This window comes from Hyperolius riggenbachi, chromosome 1 (genome assembly GCF_040937935.1).
Source record: "Hyperolius riggenbachi isolate aHypRig1 chromosome 1, aHypRig1.pri, whole genome shotgun sequence".
Classification (NCBI taxonomy): domain Eukaryota; kingdom Metazoa; phylum Chordata; class Amphibia; order Anura; family Hyperoliidae; genus Hyperolius; species Hyperolius riggenbachi.
The window spans coordinates 252,682,926-252,701,419 of NC_090646.1; the positions used below are offsets into that span (position 1 = coordinate 252,682,926).

An 18,494-nucleotide genomic window follows, 5' to 3' on the forward strand; every position below is an offset into this window, starting at 1 on the left:
AGATCGCCCGCAGATCCGACATCAGATCACCACCCAAGCGCAGTGTTTCCATCTATTCTCTCCTCTAAACACCCACTAATTACCCATCAATCACCCATCAATCACTCCCTATCACCACCTGTCACTGTTACCTATCAGATCAGACCCTAATCTGCCCCTTGCGGGCACCCAATCGACCGCCTACACGCTCAGATTGCCCTCAGACCCCCCTTATCAATTCGCCAGTGCAATATTTACATCTGTTCTCCCCTGTAATAACCCACTGATTACCTGTCAATCACCTATCAATCACCCATCAATCACCCCCTGTCACTGCCACCCATCAATCACCCCCTGTCACTGCCACCCATCAATCACCCGCTGTCACTGCCACCCATCAATCAGCCCCTAACCTGCCCCTTGCGGGCAAACTGATCACCCACCCACACCAATAGATCGCCCGCAGATCCGACATCAGATCACCACCCAAGCGCAGTGTTTCCATCTATTCTCTACCCTAAACACCCACTAATTACCCATCAATCACCCCCTGTCACTGCTACCTATCAGATTAGACCCCTATCTGCCCCTAGGGCACTCAATCACCCGCCCACACCCTCAGAATGCCCTCAGACCCCAGCCCTGATCACCTCGCCAGTGCATTGCTTGCATCCATTCCCCCCTCTAATCACACCTTGAGACACCCATCAATCACCTCCTGTCACCCCCTAGCACACCTACCCATCAGATCAGGCCCCAATTTGCCCCGTGTGGGCTCCTGATCACTCGGCCAAACCCTCAGACCCCCTTCCGATCACCTCCCCAGTGCATGGATTGCATCTATTTTCCCCTCTAACCACCCCCTGAGACACCCATCAATCACCTCCTGTCACCCCCCTAGCACTCCTATCCATCAGATCAGGCCCAATACAACCTGTCATCTAAAAGGCCACCCTGCTTATGACCGGTTCCACAAAATTCGCCCCCTCATAGACCACCTGTCATCAAAATTTGCAGATGCTTATACCCCTGAACAGTCATTTTGAGACATTTGGTTTCCAGACTACTCACGGTTTTGGGCCTGTAAAATGCCAGGGCGGTATAGGAACCCCACAAGTGACCCCATTTTAGAAAAAAAAGACACCCCAAGGTATTATGTTAGGTGTATGACGAGTTCATAGAAGATTTAATTTTTTGTCAACAGTTAGCGGAAATTAATTTTTATTGGTTTTTTTTCACAAAGTGTCATTTTTCACTAACTTGTGACAAAAAATAAAATCTTCTATGAACTCGCCATACACCTAACGGAATACCTTGGGGTGTCTTCTTTCTAAAATGGGGTCACTTGTGGGGTTCCTATACTGCCCTGGCATTTTAGGGGCCCTAAACCGCGAGGAGTAGTCTAGAAAACAAATGCTTCAAAATGACCTGTGAATAGGACGTTGGGCCCCTTAGCGCACCTAGGCTGCAAAAAAGTGTCACACATGTGGTACCGCCGTACTCAGGAAAAGTAGTATAATGTGTTTTGGGGTGTATTTTTACACATACCCATGCTGGGTGGGAGAAATTTCTATGTAAATGGACAATTGTGTGTAAAAAAATCAAACAATTGTCATTTACAGAGATATTTCTCCCACTTAGCATGGGTATGTGTAAAAATACACCCCAAAACGCATTATACTACTTCTCCTGAGTACAGCGGTACCACATGTGTGGCACTTTTTTACACCCTAAGTACGCTAAGGGGCCCAAAGTCCAATTTAGGATTTCACAGGTCATTTTGCGACATTTGGTTTCAAGACTACTCCTCACGGTTTAGGGCCCCTAAAATGCCAGGGCAGTATAGGAACCCCACAAATGACCCCATTCTAGAAAGAAGACACCCAAAGGTATTCCGTACGGAGTATGGTGAGTTCATAGAAGATTTTATTTTTTGTCACAAGTTAGCGGAAAATGACACTTTGTGAAAAAAAACTATTAAAATCAATTTCCGCTAACTTGTGACAAAAAAATAAAATCTTCTATGAACTCACCATACTCCTAACGGAATACCTTGGGGTGTCTTCTTTCTAAAATGGGGTCATTAGTGGGGTTCCTATACTGCCCTGGCATTTTAGGGGCCCTAAACCGTGAGGAGTAGTCTTGAAACAAAAATGACCTGTGAAATCCTAAAGGTACTCATTGGACTTTGGGCCCCTTAGTGCAGTTAGGGTGCAAAAAAGTGCCACACATGTGGTATCGCCGTACTCGGGAGAAGTAGTACAATGTGTTTTGGGGTGTATTTTTACACATACCCATGCTGGGTGGGAGAAATACCTCTGTAAATGACAATCTTTTGATTTTTTTACACACAATTGTCCATTTACAGAGGTATTTCTCCCACCCAGCATGGGTATGTGTAAAAATACACCCCAAAACACATTGTACTACTTCTCCCGAGTATGGCGATACCACATGTGTGGCACTTTTTTGCACCCTAACTGCGCTAAAGGGCCCAAAGTCCAATGAGTACCTTTAGGATTTCACAGGTCATTTTGAGAAATTTCGTTTCAAGACTACTCCTCACGGTTTAGGGCCCCTAAAATGCCAGGGCAGTATAGGAACCCCACAAATGACCCCATTTTAGAAAGAAGACACCCCAAGGTATTCCGTTAGGAGTATGGTGAGTTCATAGAAGATTTTATTTTTTGTCAAAAGTTAGCGGAAATTGATTTTAATTGTGTTTTTTCACAAAGTGTCATTTTCCGCTAACTTGTGACAAAAAATAAAATCTTCTATGAACTCGCCATACTACTAACGGAATACCTTGGGGTGTCTTCTTTCTAAAATGGGGTCATTTGTGGGGTTCCTATACTGCCCTGGCATTTTAGGGGCCCTAAACCGTGAGGAGTAGTCTTGAAACGAAATTTCTCAAAATGACCTGTGAAATCCTAAAGGTACTCATTGGACTTTGGGCCCTTTAGCGCAGTTAGGGTGCAAAAAAGTGCCACACATGTGGTATCGCCGTACTCAGGAGAAGTAGTATAATGTGTTTTGTGGTGTATTTTTACACATACCCATGCTGAGTGGGAGAAATATCTCTGTAAATGGACAATTGTGTGTAAAAAAAATTAACAAATTGTCATTTACAGAGATATTTCTCCCACCCAGCATGGGTATGTGTAAAAATACACCCCAAAACACATTATACTACTTCTCCTGAGTACGGCAATACCACATGTGTGGCACTTTTTTGCAGCCTAACTGCGCTAAGGGGTCCAAAGTCCAATGAGCACCTTTAGGCTTTACAGGGGTGCTTACAATTTAGCACCCCCCAAAATGTCAGGACAGTAAACACACCCCACAAATGATCCCATTTTGGAAAGTAGACCCTTCAAGGTATTCAGAGAGGGGCATGGTGAGTCCGTGGCAGATTTCATTTTTTTTTTGTCGCAAGTTAGAAGAAATGGAAACTTTTTTTTTTTTTTTTTTTTTCTCACAAAGTGTCATTTTCCGCTTACTTGTGACAAAAAATAATATCTTCTATGAACTCACTATGCCTCTCAGTGAATACTTTGGGATGTCTTCTTTCCAAAATGGGGTCATTTGGGGGGTATTTATACTATCCTGGAATTCTAGCCCCTCATGAAACATGACAGGGGGTCAGAAAAGTCAGAGATGCTTGAAAATGGGAAAATTCACTTTTGGCACCATAGTTTGTAAACGCTATAACTTTTACCCAAACCAATAAATATACACTGAATGGGTTTTTTTTTATCAAAAACATGTTTGTCCACATTTTTCGCGCTGCATGTATACAGAAATTTTACTTTATTTGAAAAATGTCAGCACAGAAAGTTAAAAAAATCATTTTTTTGCCAAAATTCATGTCTTTTTTGATGAATATAATAAAAAGTAAAAATCGCAGGAGCAATCAAATAGCATCAAAAGAAAGCTTTATTAGTGACAAGAAAAGGAGCCAAAATTCATTTAGGTGGTAGGTTGTATGAGCGAGCAATAAACCGTGAAAGCTGCAGTGGTCTGAATGGAAAAAAAGTGGCCGGTCCTTAAGGGGTAGAAAGCCCTAGGTCCTCAAGTGGTTAAACTTCCTGCCAGGCAGGAAGAAGTAAAGCATGCCGGACCTGGAGACCAGAGCGGAGAAGACAGCGGAGACCTGGGGACTAGAGTCGCGCCGGCGGAGCAGGTAATGTATGCGTGTATGCGGGCATGCGGGCGGGGGGAGCGGCGGCAGCTCAGCAGATTGTGATCGGTTTCAGGCTGAAATCGGTTCACAATCTGTTTGCAGTAAAGGTAGCCATACGATCCCTCTCTCATCAGATTCGATCAGAGAGGGATCTATCTGTTGGTCGAATCTGATGTCAAATCGACCAGTGTATGGCTACCTTAAAGGAGAACTGTAGTGAGAGGTATATGGAGGCTGCCATATTGATTTCCTTTTAAGCAATGCCAGTTACCTGGCAGCCCTGTTGAGCTATCTGCCTGCAGAATCACACCAGAAACAAGCATGCAGCTAATCTTGTCAGATCTGACAAAAATTTCAGAAACACCTGATCTGCTGCATGCTTGTTCAAGGACTATGGCTAAAAATATTAGAGGCAGAGGGTCAGCAGGACAGCCAGGCAACTGGTCTTGCTTAAGAGGAAATCAATATGGCAGCTTCTATATACCTCTCACTACAGTTCTCCTTTAACTCTAACTGCCCCCTCTGCTGCATTCCCCACATATTATGCATAGATTGACTGTTGCATATCCCCAGCGATGTATTGGCGATGCCAGGGGTGGACCTACCATGACGCAGCCTGAAACTCCTGTTTCAGGCTGCAGATTACATGGTGCGGCACCGGCACAGTGAAGTTGTGAGCGGGGAAGCGGGCTTGGAAGAGGTGATACCCGCAGAAGTGGGGAGGGGGCTGACATCATTCCTGCCTCTCCATGGCTCCCCCCTTCCCGCGTGTCTCCTTGCAGATCTGATGCAGTGGTGTGTTTTGGTAAATCTTTCACCTGTCCATCTGACACATCCATGCTTCTCGGTAGCTGGCTCCTCTCTACTTCCTGTTTTCCTACACATCATTAGTGTTGGGCGAACAGTGTTCGCCACTGTTCGGGTTCTGCAGAACATCACCCTGTTCGGGTGATGTTCGAGTTCGGCCGAACACCTGACGGTGCTCGGCCAAACCGTTCGGCCATATGGCCGAACTAAGAGCGCATGGCCGAACGTTCCCCGAACGTTCGGCTAGCGCTGTGATTGGCCGAACGGGTCACGTGGTTCGGACCCGAACGCGCTCTGATTGGCCGAACGGTCACGTGGTTCGGGTAAATAAATACCCGAACCACGTCATATCTCCGCCATTTGTCTGTGGGTTTAGCTTTGGGTAGGCAGGCAGGGTAGTTCGCGCTCCAGCCACGCTAGCCAGGGTCCCCCCTGTCATTGTGTCACTGCTGGGAACAGTAGTACACCGCTTGCTCAGCCACACTATATAGCATTCTGTTTACTGCCACTCTGTGTACCTCGCTCAGCCACACTATATAGCATTCTGTTTACTGCCACTCTGTGTCTGCTGGGAATAGTAGTACACCGCTTGCTCAGCCACACTATATAGCATTCTGTTTACTGCCACTCTGTGTACCTCGCTCAGCCACACTATATAGCATTCTGTTTACTGCCACTCTGTGTCTGCTGGGAATAGTGGTACACCGCTCGCTCAGCCACACTATATAGCATTCTGTTCACTGTTCTGTGTCTGCTTGGAATAGTGGTACACCGCTCGCTCAGCCACACTATATAGCATTCTGTTTACTGTTCTGTGTCTGCTGGGAATAGTGGTACACCGCTCGCTCAGCCACACTATATAGCATTCTGTTTACTGTTCTGTGTCTGCTGGGAATAGTGGTACACCGCTCGCTCAGCCACACTATATAGCATTCTGTGCACTGTTCTGTGTCTGCTGGGAATAGTGGTACACCGCTCGCTCAGCCACACTATATAGCATTCTGTTCACTGTTCTGTGTCTGCTGGGAATAGTGGTACACCGCTCGCTCAGCCACACTATATAGCATTCTGTTTACTGTTCTGTGTCTGCTGGGAATAGTGGTACACCGCTCGCTCATCCACACTATATAGCATTCTGTTCACTGTTCTGTGTCTGCTGGGAATAGTGGTACACCGCCCGCTCAGCCACACTATATAGCATTCTGTTCACTGTTCTGTGTCTGCTGGGAATAGTGGTACACCGCTCGCTCAGCCACACTATATAGCATTCTGTTCACTGTTCTGTGTCTGCTGGGAACAGTAGTACACCGCTCGCTCAGCCAGAGTATATAGCATTGTGTTTACTGCCACTCTGTGTACACCGCTCAGCCAGACTATATACCATTGTTTACTGACACTCTGTGTACACCGCTCAGCCAGACTATATACCATTGTTTACTGACACTCTGTGTACACCGCTCAGCCAGACTATATACCATTGTTTACTGCCACTCTGATTCTGCTGGGAACAGTAGTACACCGCTCGCTCAGCCAGACTATATAGCATTGTGTTTACTGCCACTCTGTGTACACCGCTCAGCCAGACTATATACCATTGTTTACTGACACTCTGTGTACACCGCTCAGCCAGACTATATACCATTGTTTACTGAAACTCTGTGTACACCGCTCAGCCAGACTATATACCATTGTTTACTGCCACTCTGATTCTGCTGGGAACAGTAGTACACCGCTCGCTCAGCCAGACTATATACCATTGTTTACTGACACTATATAGCAGACTATATAGCATTGTGTGTACACCGCTCAGCCAGACTATATACCATTGTTTACTGACACTCTGTGTACACCGCTCAGCCAGACTATATACCATTGTTTACTGCCACTCTGATTCTGCTGGGAACAGTAGTACACCGCTCGCTCAGCCAGACTATATACCATTGTTTACTGACACTCTGTGTACACCGCTCAGCCAGACTATATACCATTGTTTACTGCCACTCTGATTCTGCTGGGAACAGTAGTACACCGCTCGCTCAGCCAGACTATATACCATTGTTTACTGACACTATATAGCAGACTATATAGCATTGTGTGTACACCGCTCAGCCAGACTATATACCATTGTTTACTGACACTCTGTGTACACCGCTCAGCCAGACTATATACCATTGTTTACTGCCACTCTGATTCTGCTGGGAACAGTAGTACACCGCTCGCTCAGCCAGACTATATACCATTGTTTACTGACACTCTGTGTACACCGCTCAGCCAGACTATATACCATTGTTTACTGCCACTCTGATTCTGCTGGGAACAGTAGTACACCGCTCGCTCAGCCAGACTATATAGCATTGTGTTTACTGCCACTCTGTGTACACCGCTCAGCCACACTATATAGCATTGCGTACTCTGCCAGTCAGTGTGTATATTGCTGGGATCAGTAATACTCCACTCACCGTCAACCACTATATGAGCTCAACATGAGTTCCCCAGAGACCTCCGCTGTGAGCAGCACTCCCAACAACAGCAACAGCCAACGCCCCACGCAAGCTATAACATCCACCCCAGCAGCCAGTGGTCAGCAGCAGCCCTCCCCGGAGGAGAACGTTGTGTCCATCAGTCCGTCGCCAGAGCGATTAATGAGGGCTGCCATTGAGGAGATGATGGGGCCTGATGTGGAGGAGGAGGTCTGGCTCAGGCCAGCATCCCAAGTTAATGTTGAGGACGATGAGGGGTCTGTGTCTGGGGATGTTGGGGTGGCAGAGGTGGTGGGTGGGTCAGACTCAGGAGAAGAGTTGTATGATGAGGATGATGATCGGGACCATCTGTATGTGCCTCAGAGTCCGACCCCGGAAAACATGTTGTATCGTGTGTTTAGGTACTAAAATCTGCGTTCCCTCCCAGTAGTGTTGGGCGAACAGTGTTTGCCACTGTTCGGGTTCTGCAGAACATCACCCTGTTCGGGGTGACTATATAGCAGACTATATAGCATTGTGTTTAATGCCACTCTGTGTACACGGCTCAGCCACACTATATAGCATTGTGTTTACTTCCACTCTGTGTCTGCTGGGAACAGTAGTACACCGCTCACCCGCCACTGTATAGCATTGTGCTCTGTGTCACTGCTGACAATAGTGGTACACCGCTCACCCACCACTGTATAGCATTTCTGTACTGCCACTGTACTGCTGCCAGTCAGCGTGTACTTTAAGGATAAGTGAAATGAGGAAGAAATCCGGTGAAAGAGGGAGGGGCAAGGGAAGAGGTGTTTCCCCTGACGGTTCACGTACAGGCCACAGGGGAGCACCCAAGAAAACCCACTCAATACTGCCCATGTTGTCCAGGACAACAACCCTCACAGATCCAAAAGAACAGGACCAGATAATTACTTGGATGACCTCTCAAGCGTCCAGCAGTGGGTTAAGCAGCACCAGCACATCACGCACGAGGTCCGAGTCCTCAGCCAGTTAAAGTCTGGGCTTTCTTTGAAGACTGCACTGAGGATGTTACCATGGCGATTTGCAAGGTGTGCAAGACCCGCCTGAGCAGGGGGAAAAGTATTAACAACCTCTCCACCACCAGCATGAGCCGCCACATTCTATCCAAACATCCCACTCTGTGGGCAAACGCGGCAGGACAGGGTACCACCAGCAACACTGCCTCCCTTGGGTTCACCAGACTCACCACCAGACCCGCCTCAGCAGCAGCAGTAGCCCAGCCATTGCGTGGTTCACAACATTCACAAACATCAGACGATGCTGACACTGTCACTTTCCGGACTAGTGCTCTTGAGGTCTCCCAGTGTTCATCAAACACAACAACCAACAGCCCTTCGGTGTGCAGCGCTACGGTTGAGTTGTCTGTCTCTGAGATGTTTGAGCACAAGAGGAAATTGCCAGCAAATGACCCCCGGGCCGTGGCAGTAACAGCCAGCCAGCATAGCCAAGCTTCTGGCCTGCGAAATGCTGCCATATCGAGTGGTGGAGACAAACAGCTTCAAGGGCATGATGTCAGTGGCCATCCCACGTTACGTTGTTCCCAGCCGCTACCACTTTGCGCGCTCTGCAGTGCCTGAGTTGCATGAGCACGTGGTCAGCTAAATAACCCGAAGCTTGAAGAATGCCGTTGCCTGCAAGGTTCACCTCACCACTGACACCTGGACGAGTGCGTTCGGCCAGGGTCGATACATCTCCCTTACCGCGCACTGGGTGAACCTTGTGGAGCCTGGCAGCGATTCCTCACCTGCTACGGCGCGGGTGTTGCCCACGCCGCAAACAGCTGGATAACAACAGCAGCACCTACCTCTCTGACTCCTTCTCCTCCAACGCATCTCAAAGCTGTACCTCATCCGGAAATGCTAACCCAGCACCAGCAGCAGTAGGATCGTGGAAGCAGTGCAGCACAGCTGTTGGCATGCGTCAGCAAGCGTTGCTGAAGCTGATCTGCCTTGGGGATAAGCAGCACACAGGGGAGGAAATTTGGAGGGGAATAAAGGAACAGACGGATTTGTGGCTGGCACCGCTGGACCTGAAACCGGGCATGAAGCTAGACACCTGGCACGAACTGGCAATGTACGCAATAGAGGTGCTGGCTTGCCCGGCAGCCAGCGTTATGTCGGAACGCTGTTTCAGTGCTGCCGGAGGCATCATCACAGATCGGCGTATCCGCCTCTCCACAGAAAATGCAGACCGTCTGACTCAAATTAAAATGAATCAATCCTGGATTGGAAACGACTACGCAACACTCCTGGACCCCAACCAAGTAACATGACCGATGAACATCTGGGATGGTTTAGCGTTTCCGGTCCCTGTTTATTGAACCTCTCATCTGTATTACATTTATGACTGCATGGCGGCAAAAAGCATTGCTGCTATATCCGCACGCTTTTTGTCCTCATGCAAGGCCTGGGTTGTTGTGTCTCACAAAGCGTGGCCTTCTCCTCCTGCGCCTCCTCCTGTTCCATCACGTGTGCTGCTGCTGCTGCTGCTGCTGCTGCTGCTGGGTTACCGTTGCCGGTCCCTGTTTATGGAACCTCTTATCTTTATTACATTTATGACTACATGGCGGTACAAAGCATGCTATCCGCACGCTTTTTGTCCTCATGCAAGGCCTGGGTTGTTGTGTCTCACAAAGCGTGGCCTTCTCCTCCTGCGCCTCCTCCTGTTCCATCACGTGTGCTGCTGCTGCTGCTGCTGCTGCTGGGTTACCGTTGCCGGTCCCTGTTTATGGAACCTCTTATCTTTATTACATTTATGACTACATGGCGGTACAAAGCATGCTATCCGCACGCTTTTTGTCCTCATGCAAGGCCTGGGTTGTTGTGTCTCACAAAGCGTGGCCTTCTCCTCCTGCGCCTCCTCCTGTTCCATCACGTGTGCTGCTGCTGGGTTAGCGTTGCCGCGTGGTCCCTGTTTATTGAACCACTTATCTTTATTACATTTATGACTGCATGGTGGTACAAAGCATGCTATCCGCACGCTTCTTGTCCTCATGCAAGGCCTGGGTTGTTGTGTCTCAAAGCGTGGCCTTCTCCTCCTGCGCCACCCTCCTCCTGTTCCATCACGTGTGCTGCTGCTGGGTTAGCATTACCGGTCCCTTTTCCTGGAACCTCTTATATGTATTACATTTATGACTGCATGCCGACAAAAAGCATGTTACCTGTGCAAAGAAAACAGACATTTCCCGCATTTAAAAGACAGTTTTCCCTTTGAAACTTTAAAATCGATTTTCTCAAAAACTATAAGCTCTTTTTGCTAAATTTTTTTTTCCTCTTGTACCCACTCCCAAGGTGCACATACCCTGTAAATTTGGGGTATGTAGCATGTAAGGAGGCTTTACAAACCACAAAAGTTCGGGTCCCCATTGACTTCCATTATGTTCGGAGTTCGGGTCGAACACCCGAACATCGCGGCCATGTTCGGCCTGTTCGGCCCGAACCCGAACATCTAGATGTTCGCCCAACACTACACATCATACAAGAAAGCAGGGAAGAGTCAGCTGCAGAAAAGCATGGACGCGTCGCATGGACAGGTGAGACAAAAACGCAATGCTTTGCCAGCTCTGCCGGGTGTTTATCACCCCATCCAAGCCCGGCAAGGGATGGCGTCAGCAAGAAAAAAAAATGGCTTCAGGGGGCAATGAGTGGCTTGTGTTATTCAGGTAATGAACATGTGGCTAGTATAACATGTTACAGTACTTACATAGTAGGTATTATATTAGCAAAGCACACATTACCTACATAACATGAGATGAACTACTGTATGTATTTGTGCACAGTAGTTTTACCAGTTTTTAGTGACTATGGCTCATAGGGCTGTAGGCATTTTCTATAGCAGCGGCCCTCTCTCGCCCACTCTTCCTGTATCTATAGATTCATGGAGGAAACTACTTACCTCATTTTCCTGCAATCAGGATGAGTTACACTGATTGGGTCCACACATCCCTGATCCGTTTGCTACTATAGTGTAAAAACAGTAAATTATGTTTAATTAGCAGCACTAACTATTCTTTGGAAATCCTCCACCGACACTGTAGGGGGGTGAGGGGAAAATGAGTTGAAGTTACCCGTGGCTTCTAATGGTCCCCCTCAGACATCCTGTGCCCGCGCAGCCACTCCCCAATGCTCCGGCCCCGCCTCCAGTTCACTTCTGGAATTTAAAGTCTGAAAACCACCGCGCCTGCGTTGCCGTGCCCTCGCTCCCGCTGATGGCACCAGGAGCGTACTGCGCAGGCCCAGTATGGTCTGTGCCTGCACCGTACGCTCCTGATGACATCAGGGGAAGTGAGGACACGGCAACGCAGGCGCAGTGGTTTTCAGACTTTAAAGTCTGAAATTCCAGAAGTGAACTGGAGGTGGGACCGGAGCATCAGTGAGTGGCTGCACGGGCACAGGATGTCTGCGGGGGACCATTAGAAGCCCCGGGTAAGTTCAACTCATTTTTCCCCGACCCCCCTACAGTGTCCCTTTAACGCTGATAAAATTACTATGCACACAATGAACTGCAACTTTTCTGGTATTTATTCAAGTGACGTGCATACATTCAAAAAGGGCACTGCAGTAATTTGAGCACCGGAGAAATCTTCTAGTGGAATATCAAGCGTGGATAGTGTACAGGTATGGCTGTTGCCTTTCATGTATGATTTCAGTCCTTCAGTCCCAAATCAAGCCAGTATGTAAAATTGTAAAGAGTTTTTGGGCAAGGTTCCCTAATGATCCTGGTCGCCCATGGAGCATGCCTTAAGTGACTGCAGCTCTGGCGCTTTGAGTCCACCAGGAGAAAATCATAATTTAATGTTCTGTGTCTTTTCTCCTTAATTCTGATAATTTTTACCGATAATTTACTAACCTAACACCTAACCTAACACCTATCCCTGATCTCACCTAAGTCTTCCCTCTACCAATGCCTAACCCTAACTGATCCCCTGCTGTAAAATTCACTGACATTTATGCCTAACCTATTCTCACACAAGCCCTACATCTACTGACACCTAACCTTAACCGATCCCCCCACTGCAAAATGAATAACCCTATCCAGCCCCCCAATTGTTGCCTAACACAAACAGATTCCCCTGCCACAAAATGCCTAACCCTAAGTGATCCCTCCCAACCAATGCCTAAAGCTGCCCATACACTGCCCCGATTTGCCGCCGTTTCGACAGCAGATTCGATCACTGGGATCGAATCTGCTGCCAATCGTTCATGCTACACGCTGAATTTTGATCCATTTCATCCGATCCCGTCGATCGCTCCGTGCGGAAAATTACCGTCGATCGCCCGCGGGTAGGGAGCGCGTCGCTAGCGGCGTTCGAGTGCCCGACGACTGACGCAATAGAGAGGCAATAGAATTACCTGCTCCACCGGCGCGACTGCCCCCGCTGTCACCGCTGCTTCTTCTCCGCTCTGGTCTCTGGCATGCTTCAGTTCCTTCTGCACGGCAGGAAGTTTAAACAGTAGAGGGCACTCTACTGTTTAAACTTCCTGCCAGGCAGGAAGAAGTAAAGCATGCCGGACCTGGAGACCAGAGCGGAGAAGACAGCGGAGACCTGGGGACTGGAGTCGCGCCGGCGGAGCAGGTAATGTATGCGTGTATGCGGGCATGCGGGCGGGAGGAGCGGCGGCAGCTCAGCAGATTGTGATCGGTTTCAGGCTGAAATCGGTTCACAATCTGTTTGCAGTAAAGGTAGCCATACGATCCCTCTCTGATCAGATTCGATCAGAGAGGGATCTATCTGTTGGTCGAATCTGATGTCAAATCGACCAGTGTATGGCTACCTTAACTCTAACTGCCCCCTTTGCTGCATTCCCCACAGATTATGCATAGATTGACTGTTGCATATCCCCAGCGATGTATTGGCAATGCCAGGGGTGGACCTACCATGACGCAGCCTGAAACTCCTGTTTCAGGCTGCAGATTACATGGTGCGGCACCGGCACAGTGAAGTTGTGAGCGGGGGTGCGGGCTTGGAAGAGGTGATACCCGCAGAAGTGGGGAGGGGGCTGACATAATTCCTGCCTCTCCATGGCTCCCCCCTTCCCGCGTGTCTCCTTGCAGATCTGATGCAGTGGTGTGTTTTGGTAAATCTTTCACCTGTCCATCTGACACATCCATGCTTCTCGGTAGCTGGCTCCTCTCTACTTCCTGTTTTCCTACACATCATACAAGAAAGCAGGGAAGAGTCAGCTGCAGAAAAGCATGGACACGTCGCATGGACAGGTGAGACAAAAACGCAATGCTTTGCCAGCTCTGCCGGGTGTTTATCACCCCATCCAAGCCCGGCAAGGGATGGCGTCAGCAAGAAAAAAAAATGGCTTCAAGGGGCAATGAGTGGCTTGTGTTATTCAGGTAATGAACATGTGGCTAGTATAACATGTTACAGTACTTACATAGTAGGTATTATATTAGCAAAGCACACATTACCTACATAACATGAGATGAACTACTGTATGTATTTGTGCACAGTAGTTTTACCAGTTTTTAGTGACTATGGCTCATAGGGCTGTAGGCATTTTCTATAGCAGCGGCCCTCTCTCGCCCACTCTTCCTGTATCTAGTACTTATCACTAGAATAGAACTGCTGTACCTTTCACAACTGCAGTTAAATAGATGGAGTGATATATTTTATTATTTAATTGCAGTTTACATGTAGTCTGTAGAGAAGTTTCTTCATACCACATGTAGATGTTTTACTGAAGTAACATCTCTGGCAAACACTTCTACCTCATATTTCATATCTAAAAGGTTGACAGATAAAGATTATCTAGGCTCTGCTGACACCACTTTCCTCAAATATTTCAAATCCTCTTATCTGAAGTTGACTTGTCTTTTACTTAACTTTGGACTACAGTCCTCCTTGTACCACAATGATTAAAGAATAGTACAAATGCGCAATGGTTTTACATAAACTGTATATAGAATGATACACTGACCTCCATTTTCCTGCTTGATCAAGAAAAATGCAGATAATGGCATCATGGGTGGCACTACACTGGGGCATGCTGGGGCACTGCCTTGCCCCCTGGGAAACACTGTGCCCTCCCCCCATTAACAAAAGTTAACTGTTTCCAGGCTCCAGCAGTGTACAGTGAACAGGATAGGATCTGCAAAAAAACTCTCCATGTCAGTCTGAGTCTATGTAGCTATTAAGTAAACCAAGGGGCTTATCTATTTGCCATAAATGCCACACAATCCTTGCAAAATTATTTGTAATTAATGTATCTGGATGACACTTATTTTTTCTGATTGTATGTTATAACATTGTCTGTAAACAGGAACAGAGCCTGAAGGATTACGAGCTGAAACACATATTGTTTTTCTTTTAAATTAGCCAATAAACTAGAGCTTGTATTGCACAAACTCCAGCCATACTTACCTACAGGGGTCTAGTCCTAGGAAAAGAAGTGAGTGGACTCACCTAGAAAACCGATGCGCCGCGCGTAGCGCCAAAAATGGGCGTGGTCAAACATACGATGGGCGTGGTCATGGGTGGGGCCAAATATACATGACCTTAGCAGTGATGTAAAAGGAAAAGGTCTGCCGGGGAAGTTTGAGCTCTGCCGTAGTGTATCCCCCAAAATAGATGTAATCTGACAGCATTTCACCAAAAAGACACATAATCTGGTAGAAGTTCCTCCAAAATACAGATAATATGGCAGTGGTTCCCCCAAAATAGATAATGTGGCAGCAGCAGTTCCCCCAACATACACAATTTGGAAGCAGTTCTGCAAAATATGCGAAACCTGGCAGCGGAACACCCAAAATACATATAATCTGGCAGCAGTGGTCCCCCAAACATACACAATCTGGCAGCATTTCCCCAAAATACGCATAATCTGGCAGCAGCCGTTCCCCTAAAATACACATAATCTGGCAGCCAGTTCCCCAAAATACATAACAGCGGTTCCACAAAAATGCAGATAATCTGACAGCAGTTCCCTCAAAATAGGTACCCCCAGCATAGGTAGCCAGGTCTATAGGTGACCCCAGTATAAGTAGCCATGAGTATAGTAGTCCCCAGTATATGTAGCCAGAGGTATATGTGCCCAGTATATGTAGCCAGGGGTATATGTCCCCAGTATATGTAACCAGGGGTATACGTGCACAGTATATGTGGTCAGGGGTATATGTCCCAGTATATGTAGCCAGGGGTATATGTCCCCAGTATATGTAGCCAGGGGTATATGTGCCCAGTATATGTAGCCAGGGGTATACGTGCCCAGTATATGTAGTCAGGGGTATATGTCCCAGTATATGTAGCTAGGGGTATATGTGCCCAGTATATGTAGCCAGGGGGATATGTGCCCAGTATATGTAGCCAGGGGGGATATGTCCCCAGTATATGTAGTCAGGAGGTATATGTGTCCAGTATATGTAGCCAGGGGGTATATGTGCCCAGTATATGTAGCCAGGGGGTATATGTCCCCAGTATATGTAGCCAGGGGGTATATGCGCCCAGTATATGTAGTCAGGGGGTATATGTCCCCAGTATATGTAGTCAGGGGGTATATGTCCCCAGTATATGTAGCTAGGGGGTATATGTCCCCATTATATGTAGCCAGGGGGTATATGTGCCCAGTATATGTAGCCAGGGGGTATATGTGCCCAGTATATGTAGTCAGGGGGTATATGTCCCCAGTATATGTAGCCAGGGGTATATGTCCCCAGTATATGTAGCCAGGGGGTATATATCCCCAGTATATGTAGCCAGGGGGTATATGTCCCCAGTATATGTAGCCAGGGGGTATATGTGCCCAGTATATGTAGCCAGGGGGTATATGTGCCCAGTATATGTAGTCAGGGGGTATACGTCCCCAGTATATGTAGCCAGGGGGTATATGTGCCCAGTATATGTAGCCAGGGGTATATGTCCCCAGTATATGTAGTCAGGGGGTATATGTGCCCAGTATATGTAGCCAGGGGGTATATGTGCCCAGTATATGTAGCCAGGGGGTATATGTCCCCAGTATATGTAGTCAGGGGATATATGTGCCCAGTATATGTAGTCAGGGGGTATATGTCCCCAGTATATGTAGCCAGGGGGTATTTGTGCCCAGTATATGTAGCCAGGGGGTATATGTGCCCAGTATATGTAGCCAGGGGGTATACGTCCCCAGTATATGTAGCCAGGGGGTATATGTCCCCAGTATATGTAGTCAGGGGGAATATGTGCCAGAATAGGTAGCCAGGTGTCCCCCCCAGCAGGAGGGGAGCAGCGCAGAGAAGACGGAGAGCTGTGAGCAGCGGTGGAGAAGGGGGCCATCTCCCCCCTTTCTCTCACCTCGGGGCTCTCCTTCCCTCGTTCTCCCCTCCACAAGTAATGTGCGGGCAGCCGGCAGCGGGCGGGACTTACCTCTCCTCGTCGTCGGAACACCGGATCTGCATGCCGCAAGTCTGTTCTGGTTCAGACCAGAGCAGCGGCACGCAGATCCGGCGCCAGAACGAGGAGAGGTAAGCCCCGCCCGCTGCCGGCTGCCCGCACATTACTTGTGGAGGGAAGAGCGAGGGAAGGAGAGCCCCAAGGTGAGAGAAGTGGGGGAGATGGCCCCCTTCTCCACCGCTGCTCACGGCTCTCCTTCCACTGCGCTGCTCCCTCCACACAAGCCAGCATAGTAAGTGGACACCGTCCCACTCGACCCCTGCTTACCTACTAAGATAAGAAATTATACACACAGGGCCATACGCAATTCACTTTTTCACCTAGTTTTCTCTAGGTGATATTTTCACAACATGTAAATAAAATGCCTTTCAAACCACCAACAAGCAAGCAAATACTCAAAATAATTTTGACAGTACTTTTTCACCTTCTTTTTAGTACTTTTTCCATTGCAAAGTGCTAAAAAGTTATTTTAAATCAAAAATGAAAAATGAAAACTCGGGAGAAAAAGTGAATTGCATATGGGCCACAGTGTTTCTCTCCCTCCTGCCTCTTCCCCTTCCCTGCTTGTAGAGGCGTGAGACACAGGGTGGGGTCTGGAATGATTTGTCTGTGCTCTGTCCACACAGTAGTACAATCATTTGGATAATCTGCTCTGCTCAAAAGCCTCTGATTTCTGTTTGTGATGTTTACATTTGGTTCCTGTCATTGCTGAACTACAGTAGTTAGCCTTAATTTTGTCACCCGTGTTAGGCAAAAAATATCTAAAGCATGCCATACAAATATCACTTTTTATCGCCCAAATGGGCCCCATCAGCCAGCCCTTTGTGCCCCTTCCCCCCCCCCCCTCCCCCCAAAAAATAAAAATAAAATAAAATTTGAAGCTGGAGCTGTCACTGAATGGCATACATTTACTGAGACACCTTACATTTTCAGAAATTTACCTCATGCAGCATTTTAGACTTTTTTTCCGGGTTCACTCAAATCTTCACACATGCAGTAACTTACAAAGGTTTTTGCCTTGTGCACTCGCCCGGCACATCTGTATGCAACTGTGTACCGCCCCTGTGTACCGCAACTGTGTACTGCCGAGCAAGCTCCCTAAGTTCTGCTGCTGCCTGAGTGTGCACATCAAGGAGATTCCCCCATGTGCACATTTACGTTCGATTGTTTGCCTTGAGCAACTGTGTTGCTTCGAAACATCGGAATATTACTATGCAGCAATAAAGGCATCTGACTTGACTATTTGGAGTGCAACCCTTTTGTTTCAATTCTACCGTTTCATCCCATAACCTGTGGTCTGAGAATCTAGGAAGTTTATAGGCTACGCTTTACACTATGCATTGCCTCCATCCCTTCACATTACTAGTGACACCATATGGAGTAGAAAACCCTGGCACTCTGCTACTTGTAGGAAAGTAAGGTGACATGCTATGTCTCCAGGCACTGATATCTCAGATACTATGGGATCAGTTGACATGGTTATACTTTTCAGGTGCATGCATAGTAGCAGCACTAGTGCACCAACTGGGCAAGGTGAGATGAGTCCATTGTGTTAACCTTGGTGTAATATGACTGAAGAATATAAGATATTTTTCATGCTTTGGTAAACTCTTTATCATAGGAAGCTGCTACAGGTAACTAAAACAAA

General features: G+C 47.6%; 1 protein-coding gene across 1 annotated transcript in view; it reads left to right on the forward strand.

Moving 5' to 3' along the window:
- Positions 1–10,921: 10,921 nt before the first annotated feature.
- Positions 10,922–18,494, forward strand: part of LOC137571338 (ovochymase-2-like) — a 142,522-nt gene continuing 134,949 nt past the window's right edge. Inside the window, exons 1-3 of the mRNA XM_068280337.1 lie at positions 10,922–11,002; positions 13,594–13,686; positions 18,468–18,480. Of these exons, the coding sequence (XP_068136438.1) occupies positions 10,922–11,002; positions 13,594–13,686; positions 18,468–18,480 (187 nt within the window). The remainder of the gene's footprint in view (positions 11,003–13,593; positions 13,687–18,467; positions 18,481–18,494) is intronic.